The sequence below is a fragment of the Armigeres subalbatus genome, chromosome 2, assembly GCF_024139115.2.
Source record: "Armigeres subalbatus isolate Guangzhou_Male chromosome 2, GZ_Asu_2, whole genome shotgun sequence".
Classification (NCBI taxonomy): domain Eukaryota; kingdom Metazoa; phylum Arthropoda; class Insecta; order Diptera; family Culicidae; genus Armigeres; species Armigeres subalbatus.
In genome coordinates, this window is record NC_085140.1 from 293513530 (window position 1) to 293530640 (window position 17111).

Below are 17111 nucleotides of genomic sequence, written 5' to 3' on the forward strand. Positions count from 1 at the left end.
ATGTCAGTCGATCCTGAGCGACCATTTCGAAAATATTTGAAACTCTGCACAGTTTTTCAATTTCATCTAAATCGTCATTTTTCGATATCAAATCTTCATATTGAGTCACGACTAACTTTTCAAAAGGGTGTATGTGAAAATGGTTAAAAAATATTTAAAAAGCTGCACAGCAAAACGGAATGTTCGATTGTTATGATTTTTTCAGCAAAGTTAGACAACTAAATGGTGATTCTTAAGAAAATGTGCACAGTAAAAAAAAAATTTTTTTTGCCTTTAAAAATATCATTTTGTCACAAAACTCAAATATCTCAAAACCCTATCTTTTTCGAACGTAATTTTTAGGGAAAACGGTCCATTATATTAGCTATCTACCATAAAAATTTGGTGATGGTAAACTAATAAACAAAAAAGTTATGACATTTCAAACATTTCACAATTTTCACATTTAGTAAAAAAATTTTTTCTGTGTAAGTTATTTCGAGAATTGCAGTTTGATGCAGATTTTATTGTTAAGGGACGTGATTTAAACAAGTTGTTTTCATGATATTTTGATTTAATTATTCATAGCATCTATAAGAAACTTAGACACGATCCAGTGTTGTGATCAAAAGTATTGATAGTGTCATAATTTTTATTGCACGTGACTGGCGAAAAATTCTTTTAATAGTGTTGAAACCTGTTGATAATAACGTTGATAGAAACATATCAGAAATGTTATTTTTAAGACAAAAGCTGCAAAATCAAAGATTTATATACACGTGTACGTCTATAGTTTACCTGCAAAAAATATACCTCTTAGAGAATAGACTTTATGATCGGGAGGAAACGGGTATCTTCAACAACAACAAATGCATGATAGGTACATACCATGACAATGCTCACGAAAAAGCAAAAAAATTACTACTACTAAAGTTGTTAAAGATCTTATAGTAATTTTTTTCTTCAGTCAAGCAAATGACACCAAACTAGTCAGTAAAAACTTAAAAGTGATTTTGTTTATTGAAATATTACGAACAACATGAGTAGCCGCTTTCTCAACTGTTGTAGGCCGTTTGATGGAAAAAAGTGTTCAAAAGAGTTACGAAATCTCACCGAAAGCACCATAGATAAACTGAAAGCGACTGGTTATGCTCCAATGTCCACATTGAATACAAATTTACGCATTTGCACGTCCTGCCGTCTAAACGTTGACAAAAGAGCAATCTGTATATCATCGGTTGAGCAGAGCGCAGGAAGTTCGAAAACGACAGCAACTGAGGAATTGCCAGATGTATCGACAACAACTGAGGAATTACCAGAAGTATTAAGTGCTGAGAGCCTTGCCACCGTACCATCAGCGAAATCTGTTTCAACAAATCAATCGGAAGATGAGTGTATCCAAAAGGTCAACATCGAACGCTTTAACGAGGGCATAGCTGGGATAAAAGTGACTCCGATTAAATGGAGTAAGATGGACTACGTTTATTACCCGGAGAAAAAATACTGTGAAATAAACGAAGCTGTACGAAGAAACCTCTTCAAATTAGGACCTGATGATGTGGAAAATACAGACTACGATGAGGTAATTATAAATATGAAGGAAAGGTTCTCGAATGCAGCCACGACAAGGAAAGAAAAATTATTGATTTTGTCGATGCTGCCAAGTTCGTGGTCTATTCAGGATGCCATTGATGAGTTCAAAACCAATAGAAATACAGTAAAGAGGCAAAACAATTGAAGAATAACTGTCTTTCAACCAAAAATACTAGGTCTAGTACTGCATTAACAGATGAGACAAAAGAAATAGTAGTTCAATATTTTGAAGATGATGAAGTAAGTCGAGCTATGCCTGGTCAAAAGATTATGTATCAGTAAAAAGATGGAAAGCGTCAAGCAATCCAAAAACGATTAATGATGACGACTTTGAAAGAAGCGTACACACGCTTCAAGGAAATTCACGATAATATTAAAATAGGTTTTCCTCATTTGCAAGCCTTCGGCCAAGGCAATGTAAGCTTCTTTCCAATTCAGGAACACATAATGTGTGTGTGCACAACCCATGAGAATATTAATCTTATTTTACATAGTTTGAAAAGAATCAATTTAACAAAGGATATTAAAATGTTAACTGGTAGTCTTTTGTGTGAAAATACAACATCAAATTGCTATCTACGATCTTGTTCGGATTGTCCAGATTCTTCATCATTGGAAAATACTTTATTCGCTGAGTTTGAAGAAAAATATATTGATCAGTTATCATTTGAGCAATGGGTGACCACGGATAGGTGTGACATAGAAACTATTGTAAAACCTGTAGATGAGTTTGTGTCATATTTTGCTTGAAATTAGAAAGTTTAATCCTCACGATTTCATTAAAACAGAACAATCCAGCTTTTTAAAAATACGAAAATACATTAGAAAATGGTGAATTTTTAGTCATTTGTGATTTTTCTGAAAATTACAGCTTTGTATTGCAAGATGAAGTGCAGTCCCATCACTGGAACGTACAACAAGCTACAATTCATCCATTCGTTATTTATTTTAATGGAAGTACGCAAATTGAACACTTAAGTTTTATTATAATTTCCGAAGATTTAAGACACGATTCAGTATCCGTAAACTTGTTCATTGAAAAATGATTAACTTTTACGCGTTGATAAGCATAAAGAAGTCAAAAAGATATATTTCATGTCTGATGGAGCAGCGTCGCAGTACAAAAATCGTAAGAATTTTTCGAGCCTATGTCAATTTAAATCAATGTACGGAATTGATGCAGAATGGCATTTTTTGCTACATCACATGGCAAAGGTCCTTGTGATGCTATTGGAGGAACAATAAAGCGCATGGCCACAAGAGCAAGTTTAGCCAAAGAACGTGAGCATCCAATTAAAACTGCGAAAGAACTTTTTGATTGGGCAAATCGTAGAAAAGAAAAAGATTTAACCAAATTATCATTTTGTTTTACTACTACTGAAGAGTACGAAATAAAGGCTTCAGAGCTCAGCGAGCAATTTAATAACGCGAAAACGATCCAAGGAACCCAAAAATTTCACTGTTTCATTCCATTGTCGGAAAATAAAATTAAAGCAAAACTATACTCAAACTGTGCTGATAATAATTCAAAAGTGTTCGATATTTTAAAAAAATTGAATAAAAATAAATAAAAAATAAGTATTAATAAACTGTTTTCATGATATCATAACCCATACCAAAATTCAAACCCAAAACTCTTAGAGTTTCTATAACAACATTGTGTAACTGCCACATTTAATTTAATACAAGTATATAATAGTTTAGGATAATATTAATTCATTTTTATTTATTTATACTTATAATATTTATACATATAATATACATAATATCGATGAATACATAAATATGGAATATCATACAAACAACTTGTTTAACTCACGCAAGGCCCTTAACAATAAAATCAGCATCAAACTGCGATTCTTGAAAAAAAATACACGGAAATTTTTTTTGTTTACTATATGTGAAAATTGTGAAATGTTTGAAATGTCATAACTTTTTGTGTATTAGTTTACCATCACCAAATTTTTATGGTAGATAGCTAATATAATGGACCGTTTTCCTAAAAAATTACGTTCGAAAAAAGATAGGGTTTTGAGATATTTGAGTTTTTGTGACAAAATGATATTTTAAAGGCAAAAAATTTTTTTTACTGTGCACATTTTCTTAAGAATCACCATTTAGTTGTCTAACTTTGCTGAAAAAATCATAACAATCGAACATTCCGTTTTTGCTGTGCAGCTTTTTAAATATTTTGGAACCATTTTCACATACACCCTTTTGAAAAGTTAGTCGTGACTCAATATGAAGATTTGATATCGAAAAATGACGATTTAGATGAAATAGAAAAACTGTGCCAAGTTTCAACTCAATAGAAAATCATGAATTAAAAATTTTCTTAAATTTTGATGCTGTTGCTTGGAATCGCTCGAGTGCGGAAGGCACGCACATTTCGACTACTCAGAGGAGTATGCCAGCCCTGTCCAAAATACGCATATTTTCCTATTTGCTTCGTGAACGAGTTTTGCTATAGAATTCGACAGCGCATGCAATCTTCAACATTGGGGAGACTTGATCTACTTTCTATGATATCTACTCAATAAATATTTTTTTAGAGCATACCCTCCATTACATCTGTCAAATCTACAAAAAAATGCCGTTTGAAAACAATTTTTATTTTCTTGAATTTTTTCGCCAAATTTTTGTATGGATGACTAATGAGGGATCAAGTCTTCTCATATTGAGGCAACAACTTAAAATCAAAATATCCTGAAATAGTGAAGGAATGTTGGCATTTTTATCAGTGAAGATCATTTATTGGGCTGTGCAAAAATGATAGTATTTGGTCATTATTGGGAGAAGTTGTTCAAATGTTGCGTGGCCACTAAGGTTGTGTCTCATTTGGAGAATTAAACTTAAAAGTGACAGTTCGAAAATTAAAAAATCACTCCGTTAGAATGGCTGGTGCTACCCAGCAATTCCAATAGGACATCGATGGAAAATGATTCGATATCTGTCAAAAGTAATCTTGCTGTGCGAGCAGGGTTATTCGATAATTATTGAAATGTCACTTTTAAGTTTAATTTCAGTTTAATTCTCCAAATGAGACAGACCCTAAGTACATCTTTAGGAGAAACAAAACACAGTAAATAATAGTGTAAATAAGGTTGTCAATAAAAGAATCATTTGTCTAGAGGATCTATTATAAAAATGCGCTTAATACTACTTTAGTTCTCGGTAAAACAGGGGAGAATCAAGTCCCCCAAGGAATCAAGACTTCCCACCTTCCCCTACTGTATAAAGTTTGAGTTAAAAAAAAATGGAAATCGGCAGGTCTTCTGCTTGCATGACTGTATACTAATTTATAAATTGTGTCGTTAAACACCTTCAATAAGCTACATGTGAAATGCCAATAAGAGCAGCGAGTTGAATGGCTGGCGAAGTTTCAGAGTGATCACTTTTCCAAGGTCCGTAATTTCATTCCCGCCATGAACAAAGCATCTTCCAACGCATACATAAAGCTTTATTTAAAAAGAAAAAATTTAGTCAATAGATTCAAAATAGTTGAAAATGTGGTGACCACCCTATCGACAGCTACTGGCTGCTGGTCCAGTCAGGCCAATAGGAAGAATAAAGTTTTAGTTTATTACTGACTGTGAACGCGCGCGTATCTCATTGTGAATTTCTGTATCACACACCCGTCTATTGTGTTTAGAGATGCGTGCATCTCTGTCTGTCCCCTAATGCCAGACATAACAGTGGCGACGAGGATAAGATGGGATTTTGGGATAGTTTATCCCTTTGATTAAAAATAATGTCGTTTAGCGTGTCGTTCGAGTGGTCAAATTCCGGCTGGTTTTTTGATATAATTGCTCATTATTCGAGGGCGGCCATGGGAAAATGCTACTGGCAACTAATAAGTGGCTCAAGTCCAGCGCACAATGCGTGGTACCTACATTGTATGTTATATCCTACGGATGATGGCGATTGTTTACTTGCTCAAGATTTTGCAGCTATTTTGTATCGCTTTTTACACTCCATCGCAAGTCTGATTTATGCATCCACGTAAAAAGAAGCATATGCATTTTGAGTGATGAAACAGGATATTTTGTAATCTACATGCACATTATGGTAAACCTGTGTGATTCATTTTTTTGACTAGCAAGCGTGAGAAACAAGTTTCATTTTGTTTATAACATAATCATGTGTTATTCCATTTAACAATTACAAAAGCTTTTATGGAAGTCTGACTGTGTGTATTTGTATTGATCAGCATGATCAATAACCAAGTCAATAGCCGTTTGTTGTATGCAAACTTTGCTGTTGCTTTACGCAGTTTCTTTATACCGCAGTAATTGATGCAGTCGTTTACCAAAAGTGTGTTTCAATCAGTTTTTTTAGTTGATCTTGGTTTATCTATTTTGTTTTAACATTTTTAATTTACGCCTTGGAAAAACTTTTTTCTTAATTTAAAGTTTATTTTGACAATGTTTCCTGTAAAAAACCAAGCTGTTTGTTCCTGTAAATATTTTATTTGTAATTTTTTTTTTTGCAGATTTGAATCGTGAGTTTATTTTTTGTGAAGTTTTTCAACCATGGTCCATGTTTTTCCGTGAGGTCAACAGTATTTATGTACCTTTTTCGAAGGGAAAGAAGCATAGCCGCAGTTTAACATACAGAAGGATTATAATACATTTGAAAAAGCTAGTGGATTCAACGGATTTTCAGCGAATTTATTTAATTTTGTCGGATTACACAACACATGGAAGTATTTTGAAAAGGACAACCTATCTCTCTAGATCAGTTTGCCGAGGATTTGCTACGTTATACTCCTAATGGACAGGATATACATTCAGCGGAGGATGAGCCGAAGTTTTTAATTAGGTTCACATTTTTGATCAACACAGAGTTTGTGTTCTACAGATTTCAGATCAGTGTGTTTATTAATTGCTTTCCGGTACTGTTTTAACGATGCTGAAGTGTTTACAGCAGTCTCATTTTGCTGTGTTCGAAATATAATTATGCTCTTCAATTAAGTTCTAATTTTAAGTATGATGTATTGTAAAACTAAAAGGGGGAGTACTGTGGTGACCACCCTATCGACAGCTACTGGCTGCTGGTCCAGTCAGGCCAATAGGAAGAATAAAGTTTTAGTTTATTACTGACTGTGAACGCGCGCGTATCTCATTGTGAATTTCTGTATCACACACCAGTGTTGTCCTACACTCAGTGCAAAAAATTCTGCTCTTTGATTTTACTCCATGTAAACGATTTTATAATCTTAGCTAAGTATGTGTAACTAATAGAGGGATATTTGAATTTTCTAAATGTCATGTCAAACTATTGAAAAAATGCACACCAGAGCCTCAGGAGCGCGCGCACTGAAAATACACTGGAGTGTTTTCACTGGAGTGTATTTTCAGCGCGCCCGCTCCTGTTGCTCTGGCGTGCATTTTTTTGACAGTTTGACATGACATTCAAATATCCTTCTATTAATTACACTTACTTAGTAAAGACTAGAAATACTAGAATAAGAGATCGGCGAAGACGCCATCTTGTTTCCAATCGAACCGTCAAAAGCGGTTCCATTTCGACTTGTTTACTTTTTGCACCCATAAGAAGCAAGCAAAAAGTTCAAGTGCTGCCAGTATCATTGTCACGATTTCATGCATTTTCATACGTTGCCATTTCGACAGTTTTTCACTCCGCCGGTCTCTGGTTATAGGGTTGCTAGTAAAGACTATAAAATCGTTTAGATGGAGTAAAATCAAAGAGCAGATTTTTTCGCACTGAGTGTAGGACAACACTGTCACACACCCGTCTATTGTGTTTAGAGATGCGTGCATCTCTGTCTGGTTGTTACCCCTAATGCCAGACATAACAGAAAATAGTGACTTTTTGTGAGAAAAAGTGACTTTAGGTCGAAAAAAAAAGACTTTTTAGTGACTTGTCTGAAAAAAGTGACCAAGTCACTAAAAAGTGACCCGCTACCAGGCCTACTATAAAACCTTAAATTAAGTGGCAACAAAATTTAAAAAAAATTGAAGTGCCAATTTCTAACGAATATTTCAAAAGCTAGGTATTTAGGTTGAAAAAATTCCATTTTCCATTTTTATTACCCCTTTTACATTACAGAGCACCTTCCCTTGAATTAATAAAGTAAAAATGATGCTTACTGATGCTACAATCGAAGATAGCGATCTTGCCTTACTTTCCCCTAGTGCTTAGTGCTTTTATTAAAGCGTTCACGATATATGAACAGTTTATCTTTTTTATATTAAGGAAGAAGGATCATTTGGGCCCTGAGCTTGGTTCCCAAGCAAGGTTTATTCCTTGGATGCATTCCAGCTAAATGACTTGATTTCTTGTACATCCCTTCAGATACTAATCTTGAAGTAACTTATGCACAAGTGACTCACAATAAGAAACTATTTAGTAAGTTTATAGGGGAATTGCTCCTAATTCCATCTTACTGTTTCCAAAGATTTAAAAAAATAAATGAAGCACCAACTTTATCGGTTTTGTTTCACGAAAATAACACTGCTTTATTTTTTTTTTTTTTTTGGTGGGATGAACATGAGATAAAGAACCAGAACAGTTACCCTACTTTGGTAAGGTCTTGAAGCTAAAATAGTAAAATAGTATTTTTTTTTTTGGGACTTCCGCTTTGCTAGTATTGGTAAAAGTAAGTTTACCGGCAGAAAATTTTTGTTTTAGAAGTATGCTGAAGTACAACAGCTCGTCTTCAATGCTTTAACCTACCTGCATCGTTCCACACTAAAAATCAGCTTATTCCTTCATATTCTTCAACGGGATTTCTTTACAATTCACAGGGCATTCAACGAACGTTTGTTACCATCTCGATTACGTTTTCCTCATTGACTTTTATTTGGAATTAAATATGTCAGCGAGTTCAACACCATCCATCCGTAACGAACCACTCTCCTCCAGAAATGCTCACTTGACTTCCTTGACCTGCAGACCGGGAGGTAGAGACTGCTTCAGTTTTTCGGCCTTCTCCTTGTCCTGGACAACCAGCGTGTAGAGATACCGGGAGCAGCGGATCTTGAACTTGGTGTTGTTTTCGTTCTTCTTTATCTTGACTGCACGGGCATCCTTCCGGCGAGCCTTGATGAGGAAGTCTTTCACTTCTTTAATTTCCTGCGGCATCCTAAGAGAAATACGCACAAATCAATAATTACTCCATTCGGTCGAGTCCATGTTCAACACATTTTACACAGTTTCACTCACTTGCAGTACGATTTTTAAACGAAAATCGAAAAAAATATTCTCCGCGTTCGGAACGTGTGTGCTGTTGACGTTTAGCACAGCCCGAGAAAGAAAGACAAAATATCAAACATGGCCGAACAACAACTTCCGCTGATAGATGCGTCGCGCGCCACCTGGAGGAAATTGTTCGGAGCTTCCCACAGCAAGGAACAGTCTGATACAGTCAGTGCGCGATATTGCGGTTTTTGCACTTTACAAGAGTTCTGCGAGAATTTTTTTCTCAGTCATCAATCTGAAAACAAATAGACGGCAAATCATGGCTGGAATCGATTTAGTGTAGACGTTTGAAATGAGAGCGTGTTTTCGGGCGAAATCTCAATCTACACATAACTCTTCAAATTGGTGAAATAGGCCTTTTCACGAGACGTTCACGCAGCGAATTTTTGTATGATTAAACTAAATGTAAATATTGTTGATTTCAACAATCGCTTTATTGTTGAGTCGAAAGTATTTGATTGTTGTTTCTACAATAATCTTTGATTGAAACAACAATATTATTTTTATTTCAACAATATTTCTTTTTTGCCAAAAATGCTTGAAAACCAAGTGCTGTGTTTTTTTCTTTGTGTAAAAGGCGTGTATGTTCGCTTTCAATTTGTTTCAAAAATAAGTTGTATTTAATGACTAATTTAGAAAATAGATGGAAACAATCCAGTGTTGCAGCGTGGAGGCACTTCGTTTGGTATCAATGACATGTAAGTATTACGAAAAACTAATTGAAATCGTTTTAAAAATATAATTTTCATTCACAGAGCTAACGTACATACGTCCTCATATTGATAGAGGTGATGGTCGGAACTGCGAGAAATCAGGTACCTAATGGTGTTATTACGGACACCATTCACAACCAAAAATATGTAACGCGTAATTTTGGTGTTGCAAATATGCATGTATAATGAAATAAAGTACTTATTTCAACCGGCCATTATCTAGTTTTATTTATTCACATTGAATATAAAAAGAAGTACAACAAAACATTTTCAAATAAAATGTATTATTATTTCAACAATATTATATTGTTGAATTTATTTGTATATATTATTGAAACAATAATGCACCGAAGATTATTTCAACAATAATATTGTTGATTCTACAATACTGTGAATCAAAACATAAGCAGATTTGATTGTAAAAACAACAATATTATGGATTGAATCAAACGATAAATATTATTAGCCCTGAGTTAACAATATTTATTGTTGAATTTGATCCAGATTATTGTTGTTTCTACAATATGTTTTTCTGCGTGTACCCGAACAACTTTGTAGAAGACAAAATCTTTCTAAGTCTTATAGATCTCGAGATATCCACCTCACTAAATTATTGCATATAAGCTAGCGCCACCTATCAGATGTGTGTCTAGCTAATCTGATAATCACAAAATGCATTACGCACATATTTATATTACAAAAGTTGGAGCGCGTTCTGAAAGAATTGAAAATAAATAATATTTTTTTCTCGATTTTATTTATTTCCGTGTTTGCCTCAATAGCAACCGGATATTCACCACCGGTGCGAAGCATGATTGCACTTCAACAACCTTGATAGAAACAACCGGTGCGAGAACAAGTGCATAAATAAAATATTAACGCATTACGTTCCTATACTAGACACTCATTTGGATACACATCGGTGGGGATCGTCTAACCCTTTTCTTATGTTGCGCGAGTTTTGAAAGACTTTAGATCTGAATTTGCTGCCAGGTGGCGTCGTGTTAGAGACGGGTGACAAATCGACTGACAGTGACAAATGCCAAATTTTTGCATTCCATTTTCCCATTTTTCCGTTCTTTTATTCATTACTGTTTGTTTTATATATCATATGCATGATCGATTATATACAGAAGTCCTACAAAAGTTCAACGTTTATGTGCAAGTTTTCCTCCATCAAGTCAAAGCACGAGAAAATTTCACTTGCGGTGTGGTGTGAAATGCATGGATTTTTTCCGGATTTTGCGGTGTTTTCATCTCCGAAATAGTCGTTAATAATCAGTTCGTGATTTGTGATTGTTTGGGAATTGTGTTTTAATCGAATATTTCAATTATTGTGACCTATTGTGACGTGAGTGAACTGTCAACTGTTTCAGTGCATTATTTTGTTAAATTACATCAGCTTCTGTTCTCACATCATATTTTATTCCGGTAAGTGGATGAATTTTGAACTTCTTTCGTACATATCTTTGAAGTATCGATAAGTAGTAAGAAATTTACATTAAATTATTTGTTAGTGAATAGTAATTCCCACCATTGCCTTTTTGCTCATAGCTTATTTTGACCTAATTTCGATGGATTGCTTAGATTGTAAATAAGCTATTTTTTCTTGGTATAAGTGCATAGGGGATGTAGGTGATAAAGAGGAATTATGGCGGTTTGTTTTACATAACATGTAGGTACATGTAGGCAAATCAATTTGTAATTTGTTTATTGACCACGAAAACACCTGTGAGTGTTTTGTATCAGGTCAAGGATAAGATATAAACTCTTTCATTGACCTCACGTGTTAGACATGTCACCTAATACTAAGGACACACCTGTGGTACTTGTACCATGGTACAAGAGGACAAGAAAATTATTCCAAGACTATCTTTGATAAAGACAATAATCGGTACGGTACTCATTAAATGATTTTCAATTTTCAAGATTCTTGTACCATGGTACTTATACCACCAGTGTGTCATTAGTATAAAACAAGTTGAATGGTGGCGTTCAGACATTTAGTTGGTCGGGGTTCAGCCAAACCGCACCAAGCGGCTTTTCGACTGGCTTGTGATATTTTGTTCGTGCAAAGTCAATGGAAATATTGTGTATCCGGAATAAATGTATACCGCTTTTTATACCGAAGTTGGATTTTTCTCCAGATACAGGCAACTTTCCCAACTTCGGAAGTAGTGCGCTGGATTCCCCTAAAGATGCGCTAAACAACGCATCCATTAGTTTGACAGATAAAACTTCGGAAGAAAGTTCGGTTCGGAAGTCCGGACTTCCGAATGAATCGCCTGCTTTGAGCGTGCTTACAGCGGCACACTAGGAGTTAACTTTCTGAAATCAGTATGGCGAAAGGCATCTAAGGTTCGATTTCTCAAAATGAATCGCCTGCTTTGAGCGTGCTTACAGCGGCACACTAGGAGTTAACTTTTGGAAATCAGTATGGCGAAAGGCATCTAATGTTTAATATCTCGAAAATAAGCATCTTAATCGAAAAAATATTTGGTAGGCGTAGTAGCGGACACATTCCTACATGACTAGTACCAAATAGTTTTTCGTGAAAAGTTCTTACTGTTGAGAAAACCCGCGTTAGATGTCTTTCGCCATACAAATTTATGGCGGTTAACTCATGCTGGCTATTTAACGCATATACTATAGCGCCGGAGGTGACAGCGGCGGGTAGAAAATCAGCCACTGCCAATAATTAATGAATCGACTGCTTTGAGCGTGCTTACAGCGGCACACTAGGAGTTAACTTTCTGAAATCAGTATGGCGAAAGGCATCTAAGGTTCAATTTCTCAAAATTAAGCACTTTAATCGAAAAAATATTTGGTAGGCGTAGTAGCAGACACCATCCCTCATAACCGGTACCAAATAGTTTTTTATGAAAAGTTCCTAATTTTGAGAAAACCAGCGTTAGATGTCTTTCGCCATACAAATTTCTGGTGGTTAACTCTTGCTGGCTATTTTGTGCATTTACTATAGCGCCTGGATGTGGCTGCGGCGGGTAGAAAATCAGTCACTGCCAATAATTCATTAAGCACCCTAATCGAAAAAATATTGGGTAGGCGTAGTAGCGGACACCATCCTTCATAACCGGTACCAAATAGTTTTTCATGAAAAGTTCCTAATTTTGAGAAAACCAGCGTTAGATGTCTTTCGCCATACAAATTTCTGGCGGTTAACTCATGCTGGCTATTTTGCGCATATACTGTAGCGCCTGGATGTGGCAGCGGCGAGTAGAAAATCAGCCACTGCTAATAATTCATTCTAAGCTGGTGCTACGCCGACAATAGTTTCATACAAAATTGAGCGTACACTTGCAGTAGGATATCCTCAGTTATGGGTTGAGGGATATCCGATACGATTTGCGACTAATTAAATCTGCTAAACGAAAATATGAGCAGAGAAATGGGTAATTTTTCGTTGGCGCTTGGTGCGATTTGGCTGAACCCCGACCAGTTAACGTTTTAGTTAACCCTTATGCGGCCAACAAAAAAACACACGTGGATGGCCGACAGGGTACCCGTGTTCCCATAAATTGATATTCTCATAACTTCAACAATTTTCAATCGATTTGGATATTTTTTACAGTTTTGGAAACAGAAACTCATATACTTTTTGTCCATTGTCAAAGTTTACAGCTTATGCCCATGGTTATACAAGTAGAGGTGTGCGCCGCCGCGCCACGCCGCCGCCGCCGACAGTTTTTGGCTCGCCGCCGCCGCCGGCATTTTTGCATCGGCGCGCCGCCGTTTAAAATTTGTCACGCCGCTGATCTATAATTTTCCACGCCGATTCAAATTTTCAGTGGAAACTCCGAAGATTCAGTGCATTTTCCGTATAGTTTCCTGATAGATCTCTACAACATTAAAAACTCCAAAGAATTTTTGTGAAGATACCAATTATTTCCATGACAATTCCATACAATATTGTTAAAATTTCGAAGAGCTCTCCGTAAAAACTAAGCGTGAAAATTGCGAAGGTGTTCCCGTTGAAATCCAAAAGAAAAAAATCTAATTGGAATTGAATTTTAGAACAGAAAAGATTTGTTCGGCCAAAAGTTACATAGCTGAAAGTTGTTAGGCCAAATCGTTTAACCGAAAAGACTATTTGGTAGTAGAAAGTTTTTACGGGAAGTTGTTCCAAATTTCTACAGGAAAATATTCGGAATATTCACGGAAAGTCTCTATGGAGTATTCTTTGAAATTCAAACAGAAAATTGTGACTAGTAGAAGAGATGATTTAACGTTGATTTCCCCAATTTGATATTTTAAAATTGGCCGATTTGTGTGCCCCAGGAGACGTCCCCGGCCTCAGAACTGGCCCCAAGATTGCCAATATCATATTTGGGTGTCGTAATCCCACTTGTCTTGCAAAATGCTGAAGTTTGATACCAATATTGCCAAAGTTTGTGATATTTTGAAATTGGCTGATTTTGGTGCCCCCGGAGGCTTCTCCAAGAGCCTTGGAATTGGGCCCAGGGTGGCCAATATCATATTTGGATGTTATAATTCCATTCGTCTTCCAAAATGCTGCAGTTTGATTCCCATATTGCTATTGCTATGGAGCAAAAATATTGAACTGTTAATTTTGGGCCGGTTCCCAAAGGGTGGAAGAAACCCTGGAACAGGTATCACCATGATTTGGTACCTGGTACTGACATAATCCCTACATACGAATGAACCTAAATGAAAGGAATAAGACTAAAAACGTAACATTTTGTTGCACTTATAGAGTCAAAAAAGGAAGTTATGGTCATATTTACTGTATCTGACCCAGTAACCCAGCGGAATAACTCCGGATAGGAGGGCCACATCACAAGTCCCAAAATGTATTCTGAATTCTGAGATCCGTACGATCAGAACAGTGATAAAACCAGGCCAATACGACTAGAAATGACGAAATGGCAGTGATTTGAATTATTTTCCTTCACTAAGGTCGATACGGGTTAATTAAGATTAATTTATCAGAGTGATTTTTTTTCGCAGGGAGAAATTCATCATTAAACGGCTAGTTTGGCATAGCCAACTTTAAAACATCGGAAAAATGCTCGGAATTTTTGAGGATTGTTTTTGGATTTCTTCAGAAAATTCTCTCTATTTTCGATTATAAATTCTTGGTAAGTTCCATTGACCGAAAGTAACAGACAGCCGAGCTGGTAATTTGGCCGAAAAAGCCGTTTGCCCTAACAGGTTGTCTGGCTGAAACGATCGTTGGCCAAAAATGCCATTTAGCAGAAAAAGTTTTTTGGACAGAATGGACCATTTGGCCAAAAATGTCATTTGGTCCAATGGGGTCATACGGCAAAATTTCAATGACTGAACCTCGTACTATACGGGTAATATGAAACAAAATTCCGTGGCCTCTATTTCTAAGTCAATACTGGACTTTAGGCCAAAAGACATCTAGCAAGGTACCATTTAGCAAAACGTTTCACGGAAACTGTTATCAGATCAAAACTGGTTTGACCGAAAATGTTGTTTGGCCGAAAGCGATTTACAGCCATAAGGAAAATCTGGAAAAAGTAAGTTTACCCTAACAGGTCATTTGGTTGAAAATGCGTTTTCGGATGAAAAAGTCTTTCGAACGAATATACATCATTTGACTAAAAATGCCGTTTGGTAAAAAATGTCATTTGGCAGAAAGAGACATTTGGCCCATAAATTTCCTTTCTGGGATCATTTTGCCAAAAAAGACAATTTGTCGACAAACTTGACAGAAAATGCCGTTCGGCCAGAAGGTTTGTTTTGCAGGAAGGACATTTTCGGGACAAATTAGCATTCCTATCAAACGGTCAAATGATCTATTCGGTTAAACGTTTTTTTTTTTTCGGCCAAATTACCAATTCGGCTGAATATCTATTTCGGCTTTTTGTCGTTTTCTGTCAAACTACATTTTTGGTAAAACCATTTTTGACCGGATAACAGTTTCGGATAAATGTTCAATTAATGGGATTTGGTCAGATGGAATTTGGCTTAAATGCCAGTATTGACTTAAAAGTAGAGATGTTACGAAATTTCATTCAACGGTTGTTTGACAAAAGGTCTTTTCAACGTAAATGTCATTAGGCCAAACGGTTGGATATTTTGGACTAAATTAGCTATTCAGTTATTCACATTTGTCCGTATGACATGTTGGCCTAAACGATATTTTCGGACAAATGACCCATTCTGATGATCCAACCGATCTAGGCAATTTTCGGATTGGAAATTGTCTGGACTCCACTGCGCATAAAAGTATCATCGTGTTAGCCTCATGACATACGAATGCAAAAATGGTAACTTGGCTTAGAAACCTCGCGGTTAATAACTGTGGAAGTGCTGAATGAACACTAAGCAGCGAGGCGGCAATTTCCCAGTGGGGGATGTAATGCCAATAAGAAGAAGAAGAAGACCTATTCGGCCAAACGAACTGTTAGGGAAAACGACTTTTTCGACCAAATTACCAGTTCGGACATACGGTTTTCGGCCAATGGAATTACCCAAGAATTTCGTATAGATAATACATTAGTTGTACGATAACTGCAACCTATTTTCGTTTCTGTTAGCGAATGGCGTTCGATAACTGCGACGCATTCTAGACGTCAAACAATTGTCAGACGTCGTCAAAAAAGAAATGCATCTGATTGTTCACTGCTATGCAGCTATCATCGACTTTGACATCGTTTTGAAGCTCAGCTGTCCGATAACTGCGAAACTGATGCAACTTTCGAAATACAGTTAAAAGCATTGCAGTTAAATGACTTTCAGTTATCAAACTTCTACTGTACAAAGAATTTCCCGTAGAAATCCAATAATTTCGAACAATTTTTCGTTGAAACATTTTGAATAATCCTCAGCGGAAATTCTAAAGAAGTTTCCGTTAAACTTACGGAGAATCTCTCCTGAACATCCATTCTTCCAGCCGCACTCTACTACAATTATCAATAATGTTCTGTGCAAATTTGTAAGAATACTCAAAAGAAACACAACAGGAACTTTTCATAAATTTCCGCAAATTTTTCCTGTAAAAGCTAAAAACATTTTTTTGTGAAAATTTAGAAGTTTTTCATGTAAATTGCGATAAATTTTCTGCTGAAATTCCAAACAATTTTGTTTGGGAATTCAAAAGAGCTTCTTTTGGTAATTCCAAAGATTGCTCGAAACTTCAAACAATATATAAATATTTTCCAAATTTTGGAAAAAAAACTTCTAGATTTTTCTGGAGAAGTGCATTAGATTTTTCATGTGAAATTCAAAAGATTCTTCTTTTAGTGTCATGAAAATATCCCGAAAAAATGCAAAAAAAAAATCTTAGAAAAACGTTTAAAAAAAAATCGCCACGCCGATCCACGCCGCCGCCGCCGCCGGTTAAAATGGTTGTCGGCGTGACGCCGAAAACGCCGTCGCCGCCGACCAAAATTCGGACAAACGCCGCCGCCGACGAATATCGGACCGGCGCACACTATACAAGAAATCTTTGAAGTAAGACTTAAGAGTCTACATGCGTAACCAAAGGCCATTCAACCAGTTTCAAATATGCTACAAGCTCTATGCGCTTCTTAGAATTGTAGGTGTTCAAAGTATATGCTTCGGGTAATGCAAAAATCCCTGAAATGAGGTCTT

General features: G+C 36.1%; 3 protein-coding genes across 8 annotated transcripts in view; 2 read left to right on the forward strand and 1 right to left on the reverse strand.

Annotated features, from left to right (window-relative positions):
- The first annotated feature begins 603 nt into the window (after positions 1-603).
- On the forward strand, positions 604-6662 carry LOC134216543 (uncharacterized). 6 transcript variants are annotated; one of them, XM_062695408.1, is made up of 2 exons: positions 604-1561; positions 6065-6662. In XM_062695408.1, the coding sequence occupies exons 1-2, from the start codon at positions 1019-1021 to the stop codon at positions 6068-6070; spliced, it is 549 nt and encodes a 182-aa protein (XP_062551392.1). In that variant the 5' UTR covers positions 604-1018; the 3' UTR covers positions 6071-6662. The 6 variants fall into 6 exon arrangements, 2 of the variants coding, with proteins under 2 accessions (XP_062551392.1, XP_062551391.1); XM_062695407.1 differs by lacking the exon at positions 6065-6662 and adding an exon at positions 2444-2494; XR_009980718.1 differs by lacking the exon at positions 604-1561 and adding an exon at positions 4721-5640.
- A 1711-nt stretch (positions 6663-8373) lies between these two features.
- On the reverse strand, positions 8374-8918 carry LOC134216545 (large ribosomal subunit protein eL38). The gene is made up of 2 exons (XM_062695409.1): positions 8761-8918; positions 8374-8680 (listed from the first exon to the last, which is right to left on the reverse strand). The coding sequence occupies exon 2, from the start codon at positions 8677-8679 to the stop codon at positions 8467-8469; it is 213 nt and encodes a 70-aa protein (XP_062551393.1). The 5' UTR covers position 8680; positions 8761-8918; the 3' UTR covers positions 8374-8466.
- A 1747-nt stretch (positions 8919-10665) lies between these two features.
- Positions 10666-17111, forward strand: part of LOC134212422 (carnitine O-palmitoyltransferase 1, liver isoform) — a 151365-nt gene continuing 144919 nt past the window's right edge. Inside the window, exon 1 of the mRNA XM_062690256.1 lies at positions 10666-10940. The gene's annotated coding sequence lies outside the window, so the exon portion shown is untranslated. The remainder of the gene's footprint in view (positions 10941-17111) is intronic.